This window comes from Oncorhynchus keta, chromosome 30, assembly GCF_023373465.1.
Source record: "Oncorhynchus keta strain PuntledgeMale-10-30-2019 chromosome 30, Oket_V2, whole genome shotgun sequence".
Classification (NCBI taxonomy): domain Eukaryota; kingdom Metazoa; phylum Chordata; class Actinopteri; order Salmoniformes; family Salmonidae; genus Oncorhynchus; species Oncorhynchus keta.
In genome coordinates this window covers 53,007,781-53,031,747 of record NC_068450.1, presented here as the reverse complement: position 1 = coordinate 53,031,747, position 23,967 = coordinate 53,007,781, and the positions used below count along the sequence as shown (strand labels likewise).

General features: G+C 46.2%; 1 protein-coding gene across 1 annotated transcript in view; it reads right to left on the bottom strand.

Moving 5' to 3' along the window:
• LOC118363130 (cell adhesion molecule 2-like) overlaps positions 1-22,820 on the bottom strand; it is a 35,385-nt gene extending 12,565 nt beyond the window's left edge. The window contains exons 1-2 of the mRNA XM_035743831.2: positions 22,668-22,820; positions 22,121-22,273 (exon numbers count right to left, since the gene is read on the bottom strand). Of these exons, the coding sequence (XP_035599724.1) occupies positions 22,121-22,273; positions 22,668-22,758 (244 nt within the window). The 5' untranslated portion in view covers positions 22,759-22,820. The remainder of the gene's footprint in view (positions 1-22,120; positions 22,274-22,667) is intronic.
• Positions 22,821-23,967: the final 1,147 nt, after the last annotated feature.

Here is a 23,967-nt window from a genome sequence, read left to right as displayed (position 1 = left end):
CACCTCAAGCTAATTTGGTGACACACAAAGCGACTCAAACAACATTGAAATTGCACCAACGATGTCAATGTGTTTTTCATACGCCTGCAGTTTGTCTATTGTGACGCAGTTCACGGCAGCACTGATGGATGTGTTGACATGACAACTGCGTCAGAGTTTTGAACGACCCTTCCCCTCCTTTTGTGCAATGCTAGCTGGAGACCTAGCTAGCCAGTAAGTAGCTAAAACCAGACACAGATGAAAGGGGAGACATAAGTATATTTGCCATAGATGAATAGTGTAAACTTTTAATTATATTTGCTGACACCCTACAGTCAATCTTTGGCACAAGTTGAGTAGCTTTCTAGCTATATAAACCACGCCCCTCCGCAAACACGCCTTCTCCAATGTTGATTACAAGGTGGTACTTATTTAAAGACTCATATCTGCAGAAGATAGTTACAAACACAACACAGTACAATTCTTTTTCAGAGACTGAACAAGTGCCACTGCAAGTTACAGTACTCTAGGGCTTAGCCCTAAGAAGATGAATCAGTAGAACAAATAGGGAAGTGTCTCTCGCTTCCCCTAAGTGTGGGACTCTGCTGGTTCCCCTTGCTGCCGAGTTATAGCATCCCAAATGGCTCGCTATTCCCTATATAGTGCCCTACTTTTGAACAGGGCCCATAGAGCTCTGGTCTCAAGTAGTGCACTAAATAGGTAATCGGGTGCCATTTGGGACATAACCACAGTATGCTGTATGCATGCCTCTTCTACTGTTTCTGTATCCAAAACATCTGTTTCCCCAAGACAGAGCAGAACTCCATCCACAGGATGTCCCCCCTGGGAGGGAACAAGTGGCACTGGAGCCCAACCAGGGAGACTGAGCCGGTAGTTGGTGGCATGGCACAAAATAGACTCCACAGTCCTACTGACTGACTGATACAAATATTTGTATGCGGACTAAATGTGTCTGAGAACAGAATAATTTCCCAAAAGGAGAGCTAATCGATTACCAGAATGCTGCCTGCATAGCTTTAACTCTGCTGGTATATCCACGAGACCAGGGCAGGGGCATCATATCTCCTATCTCCTCTGCCCCACAGCTTAATGTCAGGCTACATGATGATAGTGCTTTAGAAACATGCATTGTTGCTGCTCTGGGATTATTTAGAATTAACATACAACCTGGAACCTAACACAATATTTTTGTTTGGGGTAATAGTTTCCTGTTCATCGATAGTGACAAGATTGTCTCCTTCTTCACTTTCCATGACCTTATTCAAAGTAAGATCAAAACAGAGTGGGGAGACTAAATACAGTGGGGAGACTAAATACAGTGGGGAGACTAAATACAGTGGGGAGACTAAATACAGTGGGGAGACTAAATACAGTGGGGAGACTAAATACAGTGGGGAGACTAAATACAGTGGGGAGTTGTACGTGGCAATTCTAGTTCAATTCTAGTACAGTACAAACAGTTGTAGCGCTTGTTGTTCTCGGTTCAAACCTTGACCCAGTTCGCATCAGATTGTTATATTGAATATTTTCAAGACAATGCTGATGCAAATGTGACATATAGGGGAGTATATTCTCTAGTATCACTACAATGGAAAGGTAGAGTATGAGCTTTGCTTTGATATTAGCTGGGTTCTTTTCATGAGGGCGTCCCAGATTCCCAAGTTAACTCCAGGCAGTCTGTTGGTCTTTTGATTTTGATTTATTTTATTTCACCTTTATTTAACCAGGGTAGGCAAGTTGAGAACAAGTTCTCATTTACAATTGCAACCTGGCCAAGATAAAGCAAAGCAGTTCGACACATATGACAACACAGAGTTACACATGGAGTAAAACAAACATACAGTCAATAATACAGTAGTAAAATAAGTATATATACAATGTGAGCAAATGAGGTGAGATTAGGGAGGTAAAGGCAAAAAAAGGCCATGGTGGCGAAGTAAATACAATATATCAAGTAAAACACTGGAATGGTAGATTTGCAGTGGAAGAATGTGCAAAGGAGCAAAATAAATAAATACAGTAGGGGAAGAGGTAGTTGTTTGTGCTAAATTATAGATCGGTAGGATGGTCAGTTTTACGAGGGTATGTTTGGCAGCATGAGTGAAGGATGCTTTGTTGCGATATAGGTAGCCATTTCTAGATAAAACTTTGGATTGGAGATGTTTGATGTGAGTCTGGAAGGAGAGTTTACAGTCTAACCAGACACCTAAGTATTTGTAGTTGTCCACATATGCTAAGTCAGAACCGTCCAGAGTAGTGATGCTGGACGGGCGGACAGGTGCAGGCAGCGATCGGTTGGAGAGCATGCATTTAGTTTTACTTGCATTTAAGAGCAGTTGGAGGCCACGGAAGGAGAGTTTATGGCATTGAAGCTCGTCTGGAGGGTTGATAAAGGGATGATGGCTGACTGTAACATTCCCCCATATATCCCTCTGATGTTTCCCCTCTCTCTGACCTCCCCTCAGCTGCCCAGGGGTATAGAGTGGTTGATAGGCCAGGCAGGGGCCAAAATGACGGTCATTTACATTTATTTTGTTTTGAAGCAGCAGTCCTTGGAGAGGAGGTTGAGATGAGATGGCTTTGTAGTGAGATCATTTGGGGCTCTGGCCCAGCGCTCTGTAGTTAATGAGGTACAGACAGAGAGCCTCATATGAAGGAGAGCGGTGTAATGTACTGTAAGTATGGGCTTCCTGGTGCTGCAGGGGCCATTCACTTATTGTTATGGCTTTAAGAGGTTGGAGAAGTATATTATTGCTTGGGGGGGTATGGGCTAGAGGGCATCTGAGGGGGTTGTTCAGCTAAGATAATGTTCAGCTGATTTAAAATAAGGACATCTATGCATTCATGTGGGTGTCAGAGAAATGGAAAGAGCGAGAGAGATTTGCTGAAACAATAATGTTTGCCATTTGGGAGTACTTCTCTATTAAAGTCAACAACACTATCTTAGACCCTTTCCCTATACAATTTCCTACAGCATATTTAACCATTCTAAAGCAAATGTTCTCCCCATACCCAGTTCCGTACATGATGGCCACATGGGCTTCGTCCGCACGCCAGATGTTCTGGAGGAAGATTAGTGTAGAACTGGTCTCAACACACAGTCCCATCCTTTCCTCCTCAATGACATCATCCACGATGCAATAGTACAGTCAGAGCCCAGCGCAGTAAGTGGGCTAGGCTGTAGTATACTGTATGGCCTATGTATTTGTACTATATATGTATCACTTATGCTATAGTTACTCAATACTATCTTCCCTTCTGCTATGGTGACTGTCCCTATAATGACTGCCCCAAGGGCCGCAACATCAATAGTATCTGCCCTTCTGCTACGGTGCCTGTCCCTATAGTGGCCGCCCCAAAGGCAGCAACATCAATAGTATCTGCCCTTCTCATGAGAGAAGGTTGTTCAAACGTTAAAGCATTTAAAAGCATCGCAATGGTCTTTTCCAGTGAATGGATGATGTAACATAAAATTTGAATCTGGCTATTGTATTTGGATCAACATAACGCCACAAATGATTCACGCCTGTGAAGGAGCTACCTATAGGTGTGTGGCAGTTCCTTTATCAAAGGCTACGACACCTACAGCAATCCATGCTCTGATTAAGATGGCAGCAGCTCATTCTATCTCCTCCTTCTCCCCTAGCTTTATAAATGTATTTCTACTCTGATTTCCCAGCTGTCAAAGCAGCAGTTCGAGGCGAAGGCCGTGTCGCAGGCACTCTTCCAAGACATGACTATGGTGCTGCTCTGAGCCAATGAGGTGACCTTGAGTTCCCTGCCTGGTCTACTGGGCCCAGGCCGTTTGACATGCCTGACAGATGCTTTATTTCCTCTCATTAACTTGTGAGAGGTGTGAAGAGAGAAAGAGAAGTGGGGGGAGAGAGAAACCCCGTTTATACCCGGTTCTAACTTGCGTCCGTTGTCCTGATATTGTCCACATTCTGATTATGCCCACATTTTTAGACAGATGTAGATGATTAAACGCTGCATTGGGATCTGATGGCGATCAGATCATCCTGACCACCTCCGGAGGTAGTCAGAAGCATTATGTCTGGAAATCTTACCAGTGTAGACCGATCTGGATAGTGAACCCATTTCATCCATCATCATCCCGCCCTCTAGAATCATTGACAGGTGACACCATCGACTTATTGCATCAATATGTGTCTTAAAATGAATATATATTGAAAGAATAACTGTCAAATAATTTGCATACAGGGAGGGGCCAGGATATCTGGTCACAATGCATACACAGTGTACATGGATAAGACATACATCTTACTACCATCTGTATACGGCTACAATGTGGGCATAGTCAGAATGTGGATAAAATCAGGACAAAGGATGCATGTTAGAACCAGGTATAAACAAGGCTAGAGAGAGTGGAGAGAATGGGGGGGGACAGGTCTAATTTGAGGCAGTGGACCCAGACTTGACTCCTCAGGTTTAAACCTCAGTGAGTCATTGAGCTGGAGCAAGATTACAGGCAGGAAAGACACTAACGAGACTGAATGATCATACTGAGATGTTTGAGTAGCCCTTTACATTTGTACATGTACACAATTGAAAATAGCAGATTTTGGCACTGATAAGCAGCCAAATTTGGAACACAGTGTCTGTACAATAGCATTCTATACATGACGTCGGCGCTCAGAGCTTCACGGCGCTGTATGGGTTTTGACTGATGAGCCTATGTTTTTCTATTGTAACGAAAATTTGCAGTGGAACACACACCTGAATGCACTCTCGACTCCTTTCTATGCGCACCAAAATGGCGATTTCCCTGACTTGCCCTGTGAACACTGTCTGATCTTGTTTTATAACTTGGCAATAGAACAAGCTTTCAAATGATTCCCACCTGACCCAGATTGCGATTTATAATGGGCCTTTCTTGGATTGCGTAAACAACCAAAGGAATTGTGTGATGGTGGAGGATGCAGGGCTGAGTTCCAAACAAAACAAACATGTGCTTGCTCTAGGCCGCTTGGAGACACCATTTAGTCCTCTCACTCAAACCCTTGTCATTTTTTTGTTTTCTTATGTTGCACCTACTCCACATTTTCCAGGTGTCCTCATTTTTGGCCTAATAATTTCTAATAACAGCCTAGTACACCACCGGGGCCAAGCTTCCTGCCATCCAGGACCTATATACCAGGCGGTGTCAGAGGAAGGCCCTAAAAATTATCATAGACTCTAGCCACCCTAGTCATAGACAGTCCTCTCTGCTACCGCGCGACAAGCGGTACCAGAGTACCAAGTCCAGGTCCAAGTGTCATGTCTCTCGACAGAAGGCATGGACCAAAGCGCAGCGTGGTAAGTGTTCATGATAAATGTATTACTCAAAACACGCGAACAAAATAACACTGCGTGACAGTACCTTCCCTCCCCCAAAGGTGCGGACTCCGGTCACAAAACCTGACTCTAAAGGGGAGGGTCTGGGTGGGCATCCCTTCACGGCGGCGGCTCTGGTGCGGGACATAGACCCCCTCCACCCGCAGATCCCTCCGCTTTGGTGGCGGCCCTGGTGCATGGACCTTCACTGGAGGAACCGGGCCGCAGATCATCGCCGGAGGAACCAGACCAACAATCATCGCCACAGGCTCCAGACTGGGAACCGTCGCCGCAGGCTCCGGACCGGGGACCGTCGCTGGAGGCTCCGGACCGGGGACCGTCGCTGGAGGCTCCGGACCGTCGCTGGAGGCGCAGAACTGGGGACCGTCGCTGGAGGCTCCGGACCGTCGCTGGAGATGCCGAACTGGGGACCGGAGACCGTTACTGGTGGCTCCGGACCGGAGACCGTCGCTGGTGGCTCCGGACCAGAGACGTCGCTGCAGGCTTCGGACCAGGGACAGTCGCTGGAGGCTCCAGACTGCGGAGCCATGGCTCCTCACTGGAGGCTTCGTGTCATGGATCATCACTGGAGGCTTCGTGTCATGGATCATCACTGGAGGCTTCGTGCGATGGATCCTCACTGGAGGCTTCGTGCCATGGATCATCATTCTGGAGGCTTTGGGCCATGGATCCTCACTGGAGGCTTCGGGCCATGGATCCTCACTGGAGGCGTCATGCCATGGATCATCACTGGAGGCTTCGTGCCATGGATCATCATTCTGGAGGCTTTGGGCCTTGGATCATCACTGGAGGCTTTGGGCCATGCATCATCACTGGAGGCTTCGAACGTGGAGCTGGAACAGGTCTCACCGGAATGAGGAGACGTACAGGCAGCCTAGTGAGTGGAGCTGCCGCAACACATCCTGGCTGGATAGCCACTCTAGCTCGGTGAGTGTGGAGAGCTGGCACAGGATGCACTGGGCTATGATGGCGCACTGGAGGCATAGTGAGTAGAGCCAGCTCAAGACACACTGGACCGTGGAGGCACCGGAGGTCTGGAGCGCAGAGCACCGGAGGTCTGGAGCGCAGAGCTGGCATAACTCATCCTGGCTGGATACCCCCTTAGCCCGGCAAGTGTGGGGAGCTGGAACAGGTCGCACTGGGCTTTTCTGGCGAACCGGGGACACCGTGCGTAGAGCTGGCACAGGATAACCTGGTCCAAAGAGACGCACCAGAGGCCATGAACACTGAGCCGGCACAATCCGTCCTGGCTGAATACCCACTCTAGCACGGCCACTGCGGGAAGCTTACACAGAGCACACTGGGTTGTGGATGCGCACTGAAGGCATGGTGAGCAGAACTGGATAGCATGGTGCTTGACCGGTCACTCGTTCCCCACGGTAAGCACGAGGAGTTGGCTCAGGTCTGAACCCTGACTCTGCCACTCTCCCCGTGTGTCTCCCCCAAAAAATGTTTGGGGGCTGCCTCTCGTGCTTGCCTCGTTGCTGTGACTCCTGGTATCGCCGCCATTCCTCCCTTGCTGTTTCCGCCTGTTTCCATGGCAGGGTCTTGTCCCCTGCCATAACCTCCTCCCATGTCCATGAGGTCCTCCACTGACTCTTCTCCCGGGCCCAGGATCCCTGCTCCTCCTGGCCACGCTGCTTGGTCCTTTGGTGGTGGGTAGTTCTGTCACGTCTCTCGTCAGAAGGCATGGACCAAAGCGCAGCGTGGTAAGTGTTCATGATAAATGTATTACTCAAAGCATTCGAACAAAATAACCGAAACAGTCCTGTCAGGTGCAGACACTAAACAGAAAATAACTACCCACAAAACCCAAACGATAAAGGACAACTTATATATGATCCCCAATCAGAGACAACGATAGACAGCTGCCTCTGATTGGAAACCACACCAACATAGAAATAAAGAAACTAGAATGCCCACCCTAGTCACACCCTGGCCTAACCAAAATAGAGAATAAAAACCTCTATGGCCAGGGCGTGACACCATGAGGCTCCTAAATAGCTTCTTCCCCAAGCCATAAGACTCCTTGAACAGATAATCAAATGGCTACCCAGACTATTTGCATTGCACCCCCCTGCTACTCTCTGATATTATCTATGCACAGTCACTTTTAATAACTCTATCTACATGTACATATTACCTCAATTACCTCGACACCGGTGCCCCCGCACATTGACATTGACTCTGTCCCGGTACCCCCTGTATATAGCCCCGCTATTGTTATTTACTTTTGTTATTTGTTACTCTTATCTCTTACTTTTCTTTTAGGTATTTCCTTAAAACTGCATTGTTGGTTAAGGGCTTGAAAGTAAGCATTTCACTGTAAGGTCTACCTACACCTGTTGTATTCGGCACATGTGACAAATACAATTAGATTTGATTTGATCATCTCCAAGCTGTTCGCTTTAACTTGTTACCATGCTTATGCATATACTTTCTTCTGTAAGAAACATTTAAAATTAGACCTATTCATGTAGGCCAACTCCCACAAGTGTAAAGGGTTAAGTAAACACAGAATGGTAACATAAAATAGTGAGATTTTTGACAGGAAGGCAAGTTAGGATCCACATACCACGGTGGTAGTGGATGTGGAATTTATCATGTATTTTATATATTATTTTAAACCTGTTGTGCTTTTTTCTTTTTACTTCAGTTAGTTAGAACACAATTGGTTGCAAAAAGTTCTACTTGTCTTCAGCCCATTAGCTTGATGAATGTAAACTACATTTTAATACCTGACGTTCAGTACTGCTCTCTTGGGAACAACACAACTTAGTTTTTTGACACATTTGTAGCATCTAAGTCAACAGGAAACAGATGCATAAAGGATACAGAGGATAGTCACACACCTGCTGATCAACATCTGATTGTCTCACCTCAATGAACTCTCCCTCACAAAAAAAAATAAAAAATTACTGCATGACAATTCTACTCTAACCAGTGAGTGCATTCTATAATGATCTCTTTGCTTCTTCACTGTCTCCCAAGGCTGTTATGACAGTCCAAGGCATGCTGCGTCCCTTTGGCATTGCCTTCTTCTTAGACAGCATCACGTTGAGCCTGTCGTATTGGCTCGTCAACAACAACCGCAGTACAGAGTCACTTCGATGCAGACACACGTCACTGAAGAGGGGAGCGAGTTAAGGGTTTAATTCGGTCACTTTGGCTGGTGTGACATGCTGTGTTGGATGGCACTGTGATAGCTGTTCTTTATCAAACAAACCGAGGGGAATATGAGCGGAGAAGATTCTCAGAGGAATGTTTTCATGTAGATAGCCTACATGATGCATGTCAGTGAGAGAAAGTGACTCTATCCTTGTTGTAAGATAATCTCTTCATAACGCCGGGTTTAACAATGACGAAGCTTTGTCAGTTATTGATTCAAATGCGGTCTAAAAATGTTCAGATTTCACGAGAGAAACAGAAAGACACATTTGTTTCTTTTCTAAACTGTCTCACAATATTTGTCCTACCCTTTATAAAACAATGAGAGCACAATTACCACTGGTCCTTCAGTACCCCCACCAGTATATATTTTTGTTATGGCCCCTGGACAAGCACACCTGATTCTACTTGTCAACTAATCATCAAGCCCTTGACAAGTTGAATCAGCGGCTACACCAAAAATCTGTGCTGTTGGGGGGACTCAAGGACAGGGGTTGGGAAACACTGGTTTAATTGGAAGACTGTTACTCTTTTGGGAAATCTTTGAAACCATTTTAAACCACATTTGAATTGGTAGGGCGGAAGATAGCCTAGCGGTTAAGAGCATTGGGCCAGTAACTTGAATAGATGAACAAATATATTTATCATATACAGTGGCAATAAAAAGTATGTGAACCCTTTGGAATTACCTGGATTTCTGCATAAATTGGTCATCCAATTTGATCAGATCTTCATCTAGGCCAAAACAATAGACAGACACAGTATGCTAAGACTAATAACACACAAACAATTATACGTGTTTATGTCTCTATTGAACACACCGTTTTAAACATTCACAGTGCAGGGTGGGAAAAAGTATGTGAACCCTTGGATTTAATAACTGGTTGACCCTCCTTTGCCAGCAATAAGTATCAACCAAACGTTTTCTGTAGTTGCGGATCAGACTTGCATCACGGTCTGGAGGAATTTTGGACCATTCCACTTAATAAAACTGTTTCAGTTCAGCAATATTCTTGGGATGTCTGGTGTGATCCGTTCTCATATTTTCTTCTTCTGAAGCCATTCAGAATAACACTGATAACAGATAACACTGCTACTCCTACTGCTCTCTCTTCGTCCGCCCACGTGTTCTCGCACACCCCGAGAGCTTCTGGTCAGCGGGGTGGTGGCACCGGGATCCTCATCTCTCCCAAGTGGTCATTCTCTCTTTCTCCCCTTACCCATCTGTCTATCGCCTCCTTTGAATTTCATGCTGTCACAGTTACCAGCCCTTTCAAGCTTAACATCCTTATCATTTATCGCCCTCCAGGTCCCCTCGGAGAGTTCATCAATGAGCTTGATGCCTTGATAAGCTCCTTTCCTGAGGACGGCTCACCTCTCACAGTTCTGGGCGACTTTAACCTCCCCACGTCTACCTTTGACTCATTCCTCTCTGCCTCCTTCTTTCCACTCCTCTCCTCTTTTGACCTCACCCTCTCACCTTCCCCCTACTCACAAGGCAGGCAATACGCTCGACCTCATCTTTACTAGATGCTGTTCTTCCACTAACCTCATTGCAACTCCCCTCCAAGTCTCCGACCACTACCTTGTATCCTTTTCCCTCTCGCTCTCATCCAACACTTCCCACACTGCCCCTACTCGGATGGTATCGCGCCGTCCCAACCTTCGCTCTCTCTCCCCCGCTACTCTCTCCTCTTCCATCCTATCATCTCTTCCCTCTGCTCAAACCTTCTCCAACCTATCTCCTGATTCTGCCTCCTCAACCCTCCTCTCCTCCCTTTCTGCAACCTTTGACTCTCTATGTCCCCTATCCTCCAGGCCGGCTCGGTCCTCCCCTCCCGCTCCGTGGCTCGACGACTCATTGCGAGCTCACAGAACAGGGCTCCGGGTAGCCGAGCGGAAATGGAGGAAAACTCGCCTCCCTGCGGACCTGGCATCCTTTCACTCCCTCCTCTCTACATTTTCCTCCTCTGTCTCTGCTGCTAAAGCCACTTTCTACCACTCTAAATTACAAGCATCTGCCTCTAACCCTAGGAAGCTCTTTGCCACCTTCTCCTCCCTCCTGAATCCTCCTCCCCCCCCTCCTCCCTCTCTGCAGATGACTTCGTCAACCATTTTGAAAAGAAGGTCGACGACATCCGATCCTTGTTTGCTAAGTCAAACGACACCGCTGGTTCTGCTCACACTGCCCTACCCTGTGCTCTGACCTCTTTCTCCCCTCTCTCTCCAGATGAAATCTCGCGTCTTGTGACGGCCGGCCGCCCAACAACCTGCCTGCTCGACCCTATCCCCTCCTCTCTTCTCCAGACCATTTCCGGAGACCTTCTCCCTTACCTCGCTCATCAACTCATCCCTGACCGCTGGCTACGTCCCTTCCGTCTTCAAGAGAGCGAGAGTTGCACCCCTTCTGAAAAAACCTACACTCGATCCCTCCGATGTCAACAACTACAGACCAGTATCCCTTCTTTCTTTTCTCTACAAAACTCTTGAACGTGCCGTCCTTGGCCAGCTCTCCCGCTATCTCTCTCAGAATGACCTTCTTGATCCAAATCAGTCAGGTTTCAAGACTAGTCATTCAACTGAGACTGCTCTTCTCTGTATCACGGAGGCGCTCCGCACTGCTAAAGCTAACTCTCTCTCCTCTGCTCTCATCCTTCTAGACCTATCGGCTGCCTTCGATACTGTGAACCATCAGATCCTCCTCTCCACCCTCTCCGAGTTGGGCATCTCCGGCGCGGCCCACGCTTGGATTGCGTCCTACCTGACAGGTCGCTCCTACCAGGTGGCGTGGCGAGAATCTGTCTCCTCACCACGCGCTCTCACCACTGGTGTCCCCCAGGGCTCTGTTCTAGGCCCTCTCCTATCCTCGCTATACACCAAGTCACTTGGCTCTGTCATAACCTCACATGGTCTCTCCTATCATTCCTATGCAGACGACACACAATTAATCTTCTCCTTTCCCCCTTCTGATGACCAGGTGGCGAATCGCATCTCTGCATGTCTGGCAGACATATCAGTGTGGATGACGGATCACCACCTCAAGCTGAACCTCGGCAAGACGGAGCTACTCTTCCTCCCGGGGAAGGACTACCCGTTCCATGATCTCGCCATCACGGTTGACAACTCCATTGTGTCCTCCTCCCAGAGCGCTAAGAACCTTGGCGTGATCCTGGACAACACCCTGTCGTTCTCAACTAACATTGTGGCGAAATCTGCTCGGAGCCTTCACAGTGCGCTGCCACTTTAAGAGCGCATGAGCAGTAAGGAAGGAGGAAATAAAGAGAGCTTGTTCAGCTGTTTGGGGAGGAACTCTTGGGTGGCGCGACAGTTTGATTGTGTGTGCTGTAGAAGTTTTGTTTGTTTTCAGCGTTTGTAGTTTATAAAGTATTTAACTCAATCATCGGTGTGATCGCTTTAGATCGTGGTTGTTTTTGTATGGGACCGCGCCCGTTATGGATCGCATGGATTAGTAGCAACATTGTTGCGAAGCTTTAACAAACAAACCAACAAACCATCGGACAGTCAGACACCAGCAGGCCTGAAGACCACAGCTAAGATTGATCTTTTTCTCTCTCTTTCTCTTCGCTCTCATTCCAGTGCTTTACCCTGCAACAGACTCTCTATTTGTTAAATGCACTGCCCATTGAAGTTCATTAGAGCTGGACTATTATTTCCCTGCTGATGACTGTTGATGACTGGGTTCGTTCTTGTATGAAGTTGCTGTTGAATTGCTCTGCCATTATTAGTATTAGTATTATTGTGTGAGGTGTTCTTGTTTGGGTTACCCCTGTGCTGTGATGTGGGTTTTATATGGTGTGTATTCTTTTTTCTCTCCACTGGCTATCTGGTAAACAGGCTACACTCTAGGCAGTCTCTTCTGCTGATGTGTGTGGGTCTGGTAGTGGTACTCTCTCTATTCTACTCTTTTCCTTTCGGCAGGGTTAATACCTGCCTGGCGCCCGAACAAAATCTTTCTTTACCCCTCTCTCTAATAAATACCGCTACAACATCAAGGCGGTGGCCCGTTCCTGTAGGTTCATGCTCTACAACATCCGCAGAGTACGACCCTGCCTCACACAGGAAGCGGCGCAGGTCCTAATCCAGGCACTTGTCATCTCCCGTCTGGATTACTGCAACTCGCTGTTGGCTGGGCTCCCTGCCTGTGCCATTAAACCCCTACAACTCATCCAGAACGCCGCAGCCCGTCTGGTGTTCAACCTTCCCAAGTTCTCTCACGTCACCCCGCTCCTCCGCTCTCTCCACTGGCTTCCAGTTGAAGCTCGCATCCGCTACAAGACCATGGTGCTTGCCTACGGAGCTGTGAGGGGAACGGCACCTCAGTACCTCCAGGCTCTGATCAGGCCCTACACCCAAACAAGGGCACTGCGTTCATCCACCTCTGGCCTGCTCGCCTCCCTACCACTGAGGAAGTACAGTTCCCGCTCAGCCCAGTCAAAACTGTTCGCTGCTCTGGCCCCCAATGGTGGAACAAACTCCCTCACGACGCCAGGACAGCGGAGTCAATCACCACCTTCCGGAGACACCTGAAACCCCACCTCTTTAAGGAATACCTAGGATAGGATAAAGTAATCCTTCTCACCCCCCTTAAAAGATTTAGATGCACTATTGTAAAGTGGCTGTTCCACTGAATGTCATAAGGTGAATGCACCAATTTGTAAGTCGCTCTGGATAAGAGCGTCTGCTAAATGACTTAAATGTAATGTAGTTCCATCTGTCCACAGAATATTTTGCCAGTAGCGCAGTGGGACATCAAAGTGCACTTTTGCAAACTTCAGACAGCAGTGTCTTCTTCTGCAGCAATGGTTTTTTTTGGACACCAGTGTGTTCTTCTGTGGTGTCCTCCCATGAACACCATTCTTGTTTAGTGTTTTAAGTATTGTAGACTCAAAAGAAATGTTAGCATGTCCCAGAGATTTCTGTAAGTCTTTAGCTGACACTAGGATTCTTCTTGACCTTGTTGAGAATTGTGTGTTCTCTTGCAGTCATCTTAGCAGGACGGCCACTCCTAGGGAGAGTAGCAACAGTGATGAACTCTCTTCATTTATAGACAGTTTGTCTTACCGTGGACTGATGAACATCAAAGCTTTTAGGGATACTTTTGTAACCCTTTCCAGCTTTATGCAAGTCAACAATTCTTAATCTTAGGGCTTCTGAGATCTCTTTTGTTTGAGGCATGGTTCACATCAGGCAATGCTTCTTGTGAATATGAAACTCACATTTTGTGAGTGTTTTTTATAGGGCAAGGTAGCACTAACCAACATTTCCAATCTTGTCTCATTGATTGGACTTGATTGGACAGGTTAGCTGACTCCTGACTCCAATTAGCTTTTGGAGAAGTCATTAGCCTAGGGGTTCACATACTTTTCCCAACCTACACTGTGAATGTTTAAATGATGTTTTCAATATAGACTAGATTGTTATTATTTTAAGCACACTATGTTTGTCTATTGTTGTGACTTAGATGAAGATCGGATCAAATTTGATTACCAATTTATGCAGAAATCCAGGTAATTCCAAAGGGTTCACATAATTTTTCTTGCCACTGTATATATATATATATCATGCATGTTTTGCGCCAATACACATGTAGGATCTTAATTTGAGGCAGTTTGCTACAGCAGGAAAATAATCCTGCATGAAATTATAATAAATGGAGGAGATGGAGACCCGCACACTGTCTGAAAAAAGGAACAAATCCAAAACTGAGGCTTGAATGCAAGAGAAAGATTTAATGTAATTTAGTAGACACTCTTATCCAGAGCAACATAGAGGAACAATTATAGCTAAGTGCTTTGCTCAAGGGCACATTGTAAGATTGTTCACCTTTAAAAAAAAACAAATATTTCACCTTTATTTAACCAGGTAGGCTCGTTGAGAACAAATTCTCATTTGCAACTGCGACCTGGCCAAGATAAAGCATAGCAGTGTGAGCAGACAACACAGAGTTACACATGGAGTAAACAATTAACAAGTCAATAACACAATAGGAAGAAAAAAAAGTGGAGTCTATATACATTGTGTGCAAAAGGCATGAGGTCGGCGAATAATTACAATTTTGCAGATTAACACTGGAGTGATAAATGATCAGATGGTCATGTACAGGTAGAGATATTGGTGTGCAAAAGAGCAGAAAAGTAAATAAATAAAAACAGTATGGGGATGAGGTAGGTAAAAATGGGTGGGCTATTTGCCGATAGACTATGTACAGCTGCAGCGATCGGTTAGCTGCTCAGATAGCAGATGTTTGAAGTTGGTGAGGGAGATAAAAGTCTCCAACTTCAGCGATTTTTGCAATGCGTTCCAGTCACAGGCAGCAGAGAACTGGAACGAAAGGCGGCCAAATGAGGTGTTGGCTTTAGGGATGATCAGTGAGATACACCTGCTGGAGCGCGTGCTACGGATGGGTGTTGCCATCGTGACCAGTGAACTGAGATAAGGTGGAGCTTTACCTAGCATGGACTTGTAGATGACCTGGAGCCAGTGGGTCTGGCGACGAATATGTAGCGAGGGCCAGCCGACTAGAGCGTACAAGTCGCAGTGGTGGGTGGTATAAGGTGCTTTAGTGGCAAAACAGATGGCACAGTGATAAACTGCATCCAGTTTGCTGAGTAGAGTGTTGGATGCAATTTTGTAGATGACATCGCCGAAGTCGAGGATCGGTAGGATAGTCAGTTTTACTAGGGTATGTTTGGCGGCGTGAGTGAAGGAGGCTTTGTTGCGGAATAGAAAGCCGACTCTTGATTTCAATTTCGATTGGAGATGAGTCTGGAAGGAGAGTTTACAGTCTAGCCAGACACCTAGGTACTTATAGATGTCCACATATTCAAGGTTGGAACCATCCAGGGTGGTGATGCTGGTCAGGCGTGCGGGTGCAGGCAGCGAACGGTTGAAAAGCATGCATTTGGTTTTACTAGCGTTTAAGAGCAGTTGGAGGCCACGGAAGGAGTGTTGTATGGCATTGAAGCTCGTTTGGAGGTTAGATAGCACAGTCCAAGGACGGGCCGGAAGTATATAGAATGGTGTCGTCTGCGTAGAGGTGGATCAGGGAATCGCCCGCAGCAAGAGCAACATCATTGATATATACAGAAAAAAGGAGGATTGAGGAGGATTGAACACTGTGACACCCCCATAGAGACTTCCAGAGGAACGGACAGCATGCCCTCCGATTTGACACACAGAACTCTGTCTGCAAAGTAATTGGTGAACCAGGCAAGGCAGTCATCTGAAAAACTGAGGCTACTGAGTCTGCCGATAAGAATATGGTGATTGACCGAGTCGAAAGCCTTGGCAAGGTCGATGAAGACGGCTGCACAGTACTGTCTTTTATCGATGGCGGTTATGATATCGTTTAGTACCTTGAGTGTGGCTGAGGTGCACCCGTGACCGGCTCGGAAACCAGATTGCACAGCGGAGAAGGTACGGTGGGATTCGAGATGGTCAGTGATCTGTTTGTTGACTTGGCTTTCGAAGACCTTAGATAGGCAGGGCAGGATGGATATAGGTCTGTAACAGTTTGGGTCCAGGGTGTCTCCCCCTTTGAAGAGGGGGATGACAGCGGCAGCTTTCCAGTCCTTGGGGATCTCAGACGATATGAAAGAGAGGTTGAATAGGCTGGTAATAGGGGTTGCGACAATGGCGGCGGATAGTTTCAGAAATAGAGGGTCCAGATTGTCAAGCCCAGCTGATTTGTACGGGTCCAGGTTTTGCAGCTCTTTCAGAACATCTGCTATCTGGATTTGGGTAAAGGAGAACCTGGAGAGGCTTGGACGAGTAGCTGCGGGGGGGGGGCGGAGCTGTTGGCCGAGGTTGGAGTAGCCAGGCGGAAGGCATGGCCAGCCGTTGAGAAATGCTTGTTGAAGTTTTCAATAATCATTGATTTATCGGTGGTGACCGTGTTACCTAGCCTCAGTGCAGTGGGCAGCTGGGAGGAGGTGCTCTTGTTCTCCATGGACTTCACAGTGTCCCAGAACTTTTTGGAGTTGGAGCTACAGGATGCAAACTTCTGCCTGAAGAAGCTGGCCTTAGCTTTCCTGACTGACTGCGTGTATTGGTTCCTGACTTCCCTGAACAGTTGCATATTGCGGGGACTGTTCGATGCTATTGCAGTCCGCCACAGGATGTTTTTCTGCTGGTCGAGGGCAGTCAGGTCTGGAGTGAACCAAGGGCTATATCTGTTCTTAGTTCTGCATTTTTTTGAACAGAGCATGCTTATCTAAAATGGTGAGGAAGTTACTTTTAAAGAATGACCAGGCATCCTCAACTGACGGGATGAGGTCAATGTCCTTCCAGGATACCCGGGCCAGGTCGATTAGAAAGGCCTGCTCACAGAAGTGTTTTAGGGAGCGTTTGACAGTGATGAGGGGTGGTCGTTTGACTGCGGCTCCGTAGCGGATACAGGCAATGAGGCAGTGATCGCTGAGATCCTGGTTGAAGACAGTGGAGGTGTATTTGGAGGGCCAGTTGGTCAGGATGACGTCTATGAGGGTGCCCTTGTTTACAGATTTAGGGTTGTACCTGGTGGGTTCCTTGATGATTTGTGTGAGATTGAGGGCATCTAGCTTAGATTGTAGGACTGCCGGGGTGTTAAGCATATCCCAGTTTAGGTCACCTAGCAGAACAAACTCTGAAGCTAGATGGGGGGCAATCAATTCACAAATGGTGTCCAGGGCACAGCTGGGTGCTGAGGGGGGTCTGTAGCAGGTGGCAACAGTGAGAGACTTATTTCTGGAGAGAGTAATTTTCAAGATTAGTAGTTCGAACTGTTTGGGTATGGACCTGGAAAGTATGACATTACTTTGCAAGCTATCTCTGCAGTAGACTGCAACTCCTCCCCCTTTGGCAGTTCTATCTTGACGGAAGATGTTATAGTTGGGTATGGAAATCTCAGAATTTTTGGTGGCCTTCCTGAGCCAGGATTCAGACACGGCAAGGACATCAGGGTTAGCAGAGTGTGCTAAAGCAGTGAGTAAAACAAACTTAGGGAGGAGGCTTCTGATGTTGACAACCAAGGCTTTTTCGATCACAGAAGTCAACAAATGAGGGTGCCAGGGGACATGCAGGGCCTGGGTTTACCTCCACATCACCCGCGGAACAGAGGAGGAGTAGTATGAGGGTGCAGCTAAAGGCTATCAAAACTGGTCGCCTAGAGCGTTGGGGACAGAGAATGAAAGGAGCAGATTTCTGGGCATGGTAGAATACAGTGCCTTGCGAAAGTATTCGGCCCTCTTGAACTTTGCGAACTTTTGCCACATTTCAGGCTTCAAACATAAAGATATAAAACTGTATTTTTTTGTGAAGAATCAACAACAAGTGGGACACAATCATGAAGTGGAACGACATTTATTGGATATTTCAAACTTCTTTTAACAAATAAAAAACTGAAAAATTGGGCATGCAAAATTATTCAGCCCCTTTACTTTCAGTGCAGCAAACTCTCTCCAGAAGTTCAGTGAGGATCTCTGAATGATCCAATGTTGACCTAAATGACTAATGATGATGAATACAATCCACCTGTGTGTAATCAAGTCTCCGTATAAATGCACCTGCACTGTGATAGTCTCAGAGGTCCGTTAAATGCGCAGAGAGCATCATGAAGAACAAGGAACACACCAGGCAGGTCCGAGATACTGTTGTGAAGAAGTTTAAAGCCGGATTTGGATACAAAAAGATTTCCCAAGCTTTAAACATCTCAAGGAGCACTGTGCAAGCGATAATATTGAAATGTAAGGAGTATCAGACCACTGCAAATCTACCAAGACCTGGCCGTCCCTCTAAACTTTCAGCTCATACAAGGAGAAGACTGATCAGAGATGCAGCCAAGAGGCCCATGATCACTCTGGATGAACTGCAGAGATCTACAGCTGAGGTGGGAGACTCTGTCCATAGGACAACAATCAGTCGTATATTGCACAAATCTGGCCTTTATGGAAGAGTGGCAAGAAGAAAGCAATTTCTTAAAGATATCCATAAAAAGTGTTGTTTAAAGTTTGCCACAAGCCACCTGGGAGACACACCAAACATGTGGAAGAAGGTGCTCTGGTCAGATGAAACCAAAATTGAACTTTTTGGCAACAATGCAAAACGTTATGTTTGGTGTAAAAGCAACACAGCTCATCACCCTGAACACACCATCCCCACTGTCAAACATGGTGGTGGCAGCATCATGGTTTGGGCCTGCTTTTCTTCAGCAGGGATAGGGAAGATGGCTAAAATTGATGGAAAGATGGATGGAGCCAAATACAGGACCATTCTGGAAGAAAACCTGATGGAGTCTGCAAAAGACCTGAGACTGGGACAGAGATTTGTCTTCCAACAAGACAATGATCCAAAACATAAAGCAAAATCTACAATGGAATGGTTCAAAAATGAAAACATATCCAGGTGTTAGAATGGCCAAGTCAAAGTCCAGACCTGAATCCAATCGAGAATCTGTGGAAAGAACTGAAAACTGCTGTTCACAAATGCTCTCCATCCAACCTCACTGAGCTCGAGCTGTTTTGCAAGGAGGAATGGGGGAAAAAATTGAGTCTCTCGATGTGCAAAACTGATAGAGACATACCCCAAGCGACTTACAGCAAAAGGTGGCGCTACAAAGTATTAACTTAAGGGGGATGAATAATTTTGCATGCCCAATTTTTCAGTTTTTGATTTGTTGAAATATCCAATAAATGTTGTTCCACTTCATGATTGTGTCCCACTTGTTGTTGATTCTTCACAGTTTTATATCTTTATGTTTGAAGCCTGAAATGTGGCAAAAGGTTGCAAAGTTCAAGGCGGCCGAATACTTTCGCAAGGCACTGTATATTCAGGGCATAATGCGCAGACAGGGGTATGGTGGGGTGCGGGTACAGCGGAGGTAAGCCCAGGCACCGGGTGATGTTGAGAGAGGTTGTATCTCTGGACATGCTGGTTGTAATGGGTGAGGTCACCGCATGTGTGGGAGGTGGGACAAAGGAGGTATCAGGGGTATGAAGAGTGGATTTAGGGGCTCCATTGTAAACTAAAACAATGATAACTAACCTGAACAACAGTATACAAGGCATATTGACATTTGAGAGAGACATGCAGTTATCACAGGTGTTGAATTGGGAGAGCTAGCTAAAACAGTAGCTAAAACAGTAGGTGAGACAACAACAGCTAATCAGCTAGCACAACAACAGCAGGTAAAATGGCGTAGGCTAGGCAGGGGGGGGGGGGCAGATTAACTACACACAGAGCCTGAGTGCGGCTGGGGCCGACAGATAAAACATAAACAAGCAGAATGGAGTACCGTGATTAATGGACAGTCTAGCACGCATCAGCTATGTAGCCAAGTGATCAGTGTCCAGGGGGGCAGCGGTGGATGTGGCAGGGAAGCTGGACTGGCGAGTGTTATCCAGGTTAAAAACAGTTAGCAGTGGCTAACAATGACTAAGTAGCTTGTAGCTAGTTAGCTGGTTAGCTTCTGGAGGTTCTTGAGTGTGTTCTAAAAATAAAAAATACTGGCGATTCCGTATCACATTGGGTGAGGCAGGTTACCGGAAGGTATAAACAAATAAAACATCGAAAAGGGAAAGTAAATATGGGTCCAGTGAGTGTTTGGGACGCGGCGATTCAGACGGTTAGCAGGCCTGTGCTAACACGCTAACAGTTAGTAGGCCAGGGCTAAACAAGGTAGCAGTTAGCGGAACGGGGCTAAACCAGCTAGCAGGCCGAATTAGCAAGCAAGGACGTCGCGATGGGGTGAGTCTGTTTATTCCTCTTCATGCGGTGACATCGATAGACCGGTCGAGGGTCCGGATATTGTAGCCCAGGAGTATGCTTCGGTGGTAGCACAGGAGCTCTGGCCGGGCTAGCTTCAAGCTAAGTGGGTGGAAACGCTAGCAAGGAGTAATCATCCGGGGTTGCGGTTAGCTAGATCTTTATTTTGCATTCAAGCCTTAGTTTTGGATCTCCTCCAGTATTCTTATTTGAACGCCTACGCACCTAGAACCAACACGATTTAGTAGTAACCCTTAAAGAGCGCAGACAGCCTCCTATCATTTAAATATCATAATTAATAGACATTTTTGAAGGGGTTGATACATTTTTCGTCATGGAAAATCATGTATGAAATTTCAGTGGAAATTACAAGCTTCAGAAGCCTTTTAAAACCTTCTGTAAAAAACACAAAAATGTAGCCATATCCATATAGGCCAATTCCCAAGAGAATTGGCCTATATACTCAATACTACAAGTTAAGTATAATAAACACTAAAGGCATTACATTTCCTGCACTGCAAGGAAGTGCTCCTGCAAAAGGGTGGTCAAATTAAGATCCTACATCTGTATTTAACCACACGGTTTTCAGATGCTCATTTTATTTTCAGAGTATGTGAGGGTACTCTTTTGTGTGTATGTGAGTATATGTGTGTGTGTGTGTGTGTGTGTGTGTGAGTGAGAGAGATAGAGTGTGAAATTGAGCTGCTACCAGTCAGGATGTCCTTATCACGAGAGCAGGACCTGTGGTGCTAGAGGTGTTCTTACCCAGACTCCTCTCTGGGTTTGCAGCTGGCTGATAAACAGACACTCCCCATAATCTGTATGTCCATAGGGTGATACCCCCTTCTAACACTCTCTCTCTGTCTCTCTGTCTGTCTCTCTGTCTGTCTGTCTGTCTGTCTGTCTGTCTGTCTGTCTGTCTGTCTGTCTGTCTGTCTGTCTGTCTGTCTGTCTGTCTGTCTGTCTGTCTCTGTCTGTCTCTCTGTCTCTCTGTCTCTCTGTCTCTCTCTCTGTCTCTCTCTCTGTCTCTCTCTCTGTCTCTCTCTCTGTCTCTCTCTCTGTCTCTCTGTCTCTCTGTCTCTGTCTTCACTGTTCCAAAGCAATATTTTCTTCCCGAGGAAGACATTTCCTGTTGTCTAGAGATCTCTTTTCCCGTTTCCATTATCTTACTCCTCTACTTCTCATACACTCAAACTATAATTCAATAAATAACCTGCATGCAGTTGATTACTACAAAATACTTCCACAGGGTATTTGGTAGCATTCTTTATCATGTGATGAAATATTCCCAGTGAGATTGATCACCGTAGCCATATCATTCATATGGTCTGTCTTCTCTTTTGCGGGTGTTCCTCTCCCCATATCACCAGAGGACCATCTCTAGTGCAACCTCCAACCTCCTCAGTCACCTGCTCTGGGCTCTGAACCTCTAACAATATTGGCATAGATTCTGTGTGCATCCCAAATGGTACCTGATTCCCTTTGCGGTGCACTACTTTTGACCAGGGCCCATAGGGTGCCATTTGGGATGCACACAGAACAGTGTGGCATTTAATTAATATACCTGTATTTCCTAATGGGTTTGCATAGAACATGCATAAAACATTACTTAGGAGGATAGTAGTAGGATTGCGCGGGATCCTTTTATCTACATAAAGATTTGTTTTAGGTTGTGTTTAAGAGGACACAAGCCTTTTGGATTAGCTTGGTCTTCACAGCTGGTCCAAGCCAAGTTTGTCCTCTCTTGTCTAGTCCAGCACGTCCCTAAATACCACCGGAGAGTACTACCTAGTAGGTCTACGGTTGCATCACGTGTAGAAGAATGTGGTACACTTACCAGCTCTGAAGGGTTGTGTGAAGTGTTCTGTGAAATTCTGTGTGACCAGACGGGTGACGACCTCAATGATTCCTTGTTCGAAGGCTTCTGGCGATGTCATGGTTTTTGCCGGACCTGCTGTGGTTGATGCCTTCATGATGATGTCAGTCAGTGCTGGATTTACAGAATGCAGAGAAATAGTGAACGTCTTATTTCTTAAATTAAACATAGCTGCCTCCTCTTTCACATGTACAATATCTCAAGGTGGTTAAGTATTTTAGAGCAGTTAACAGAGTGGAGATGTTCTCATACAGTCAAAGTGGGCATTTCACTATTCAAAACCACACAAATGACACCAATGACTACATGCATTGTCAGGATTATTCCTCAATCTGAAAATCACTGATATGACAGAATGAATCCAGATATTATGGACGTTGGCTGGAAGCTCTCTTCACTTTTCTCTCTCTGTCCTTCTCACAGTGCAACTTGTCTACAAAGTCTATCATAGAATGGCAATACAAACTCCTTAATAGAAACGATATATGTCAAGAAATGCAGAACTCACCAATTCCAGAACTCATTAACTCCCTTTCCTTGATGAATTTGTGCAACTGCTTTGCTGTTAAGTTGACAGTGGTGTTAAGTTGGAGACCCATGCGCAATGTTTTTTTTTCTCTCTCCCTCGAATGGGTGTGGGCCACATCTGTTGCTCTGTGAGCTGATCTGCTAATTCCCCTGGTAGACATGGTCTCTTACGTAGCCATGAGTTAAGCATGCAGGCCCCTCCCTTTTACAAATGGGCCACAGCTGCTGAGTGATTGTCTCACACAATAGAACTGGCTGGGATGGTGTTATGGATAGGTCCAGGGGATAAGGAGGAGTGGAGGCACACACAGGAAGCCTGGGACCTTCTATCGGGTAGAGTGATAGTGTCACACGGATAGAGTCCTGGGATAGAGTGAGGGCTCGGGTTATGGAGGGGAGGGAGGGAGGGAGGGAGAGAGAGAGAGACATACACAGGAAAACTAGTGGGTGGACTGGCGGCAGGTAGTCTAGCAATTAATAGAGTTGGGGCAGTAACCAAAAGGTGTCTGGTTTGAATCCCAGAGCCAACTAGGTGAAGAAATGGTCAACATTGTCCTTTAGCAAGGCACTAGTTGATCTGGATAAGAGCATCTACTCAATGACTTAAATGTAACAGCTAGGCAGTGGACAGCAAGGCAGTGGACAGCTAGGCAGTGGACAGCTAGGCAGTGTTAAGACACGTAAGAGTTCCTGACAGACTTAGAACTAAGCTGAATCTCTCCCTTGAAACTAGATAGAAAAACTAAGTGTTATTGCACATGGTTACCCTCTGTGACTGCTAGTTGAGTATTGTCCTAGCAGTCAGGGTAGGTGATCTGTAAACATAATGTCTTTTTAATCGCCACGCTTTCTCAGTGAAACTGAAACTAATGTTGGTTGTCATGTCTGCCGATGCTAAACAAACCGTTTCTAAGGAGGGCCAGATGGTGCTCAGTTGTGTAGGCAATTACATGATTACAAAGACAAACATTTACCTGTGGAATGGGCCTACATACTTTAACAAAGATGAAAATGCCCACTTGGCAGGTTTAATCACGAGTGTGTTTACTGATATAAATTGTCATTTTAAACGAAGTCCATTACCTACATAATAAGTAGCCTAAAGACTAGAATTGAAATCCAGTCCCGTATTTGACAGGCAGAAAAAAGGCGGCATAATCACATCAACGTCTTGATTGGCTGATTATGCAGTTCAGGCTGGATGTGTTGTGTGTGTGTGTGTGTGTGTGTGTGTGTGTGTGTGTGTGTGTGTGTGTGTGTGTGTGTGTGTGTGTGTGTGT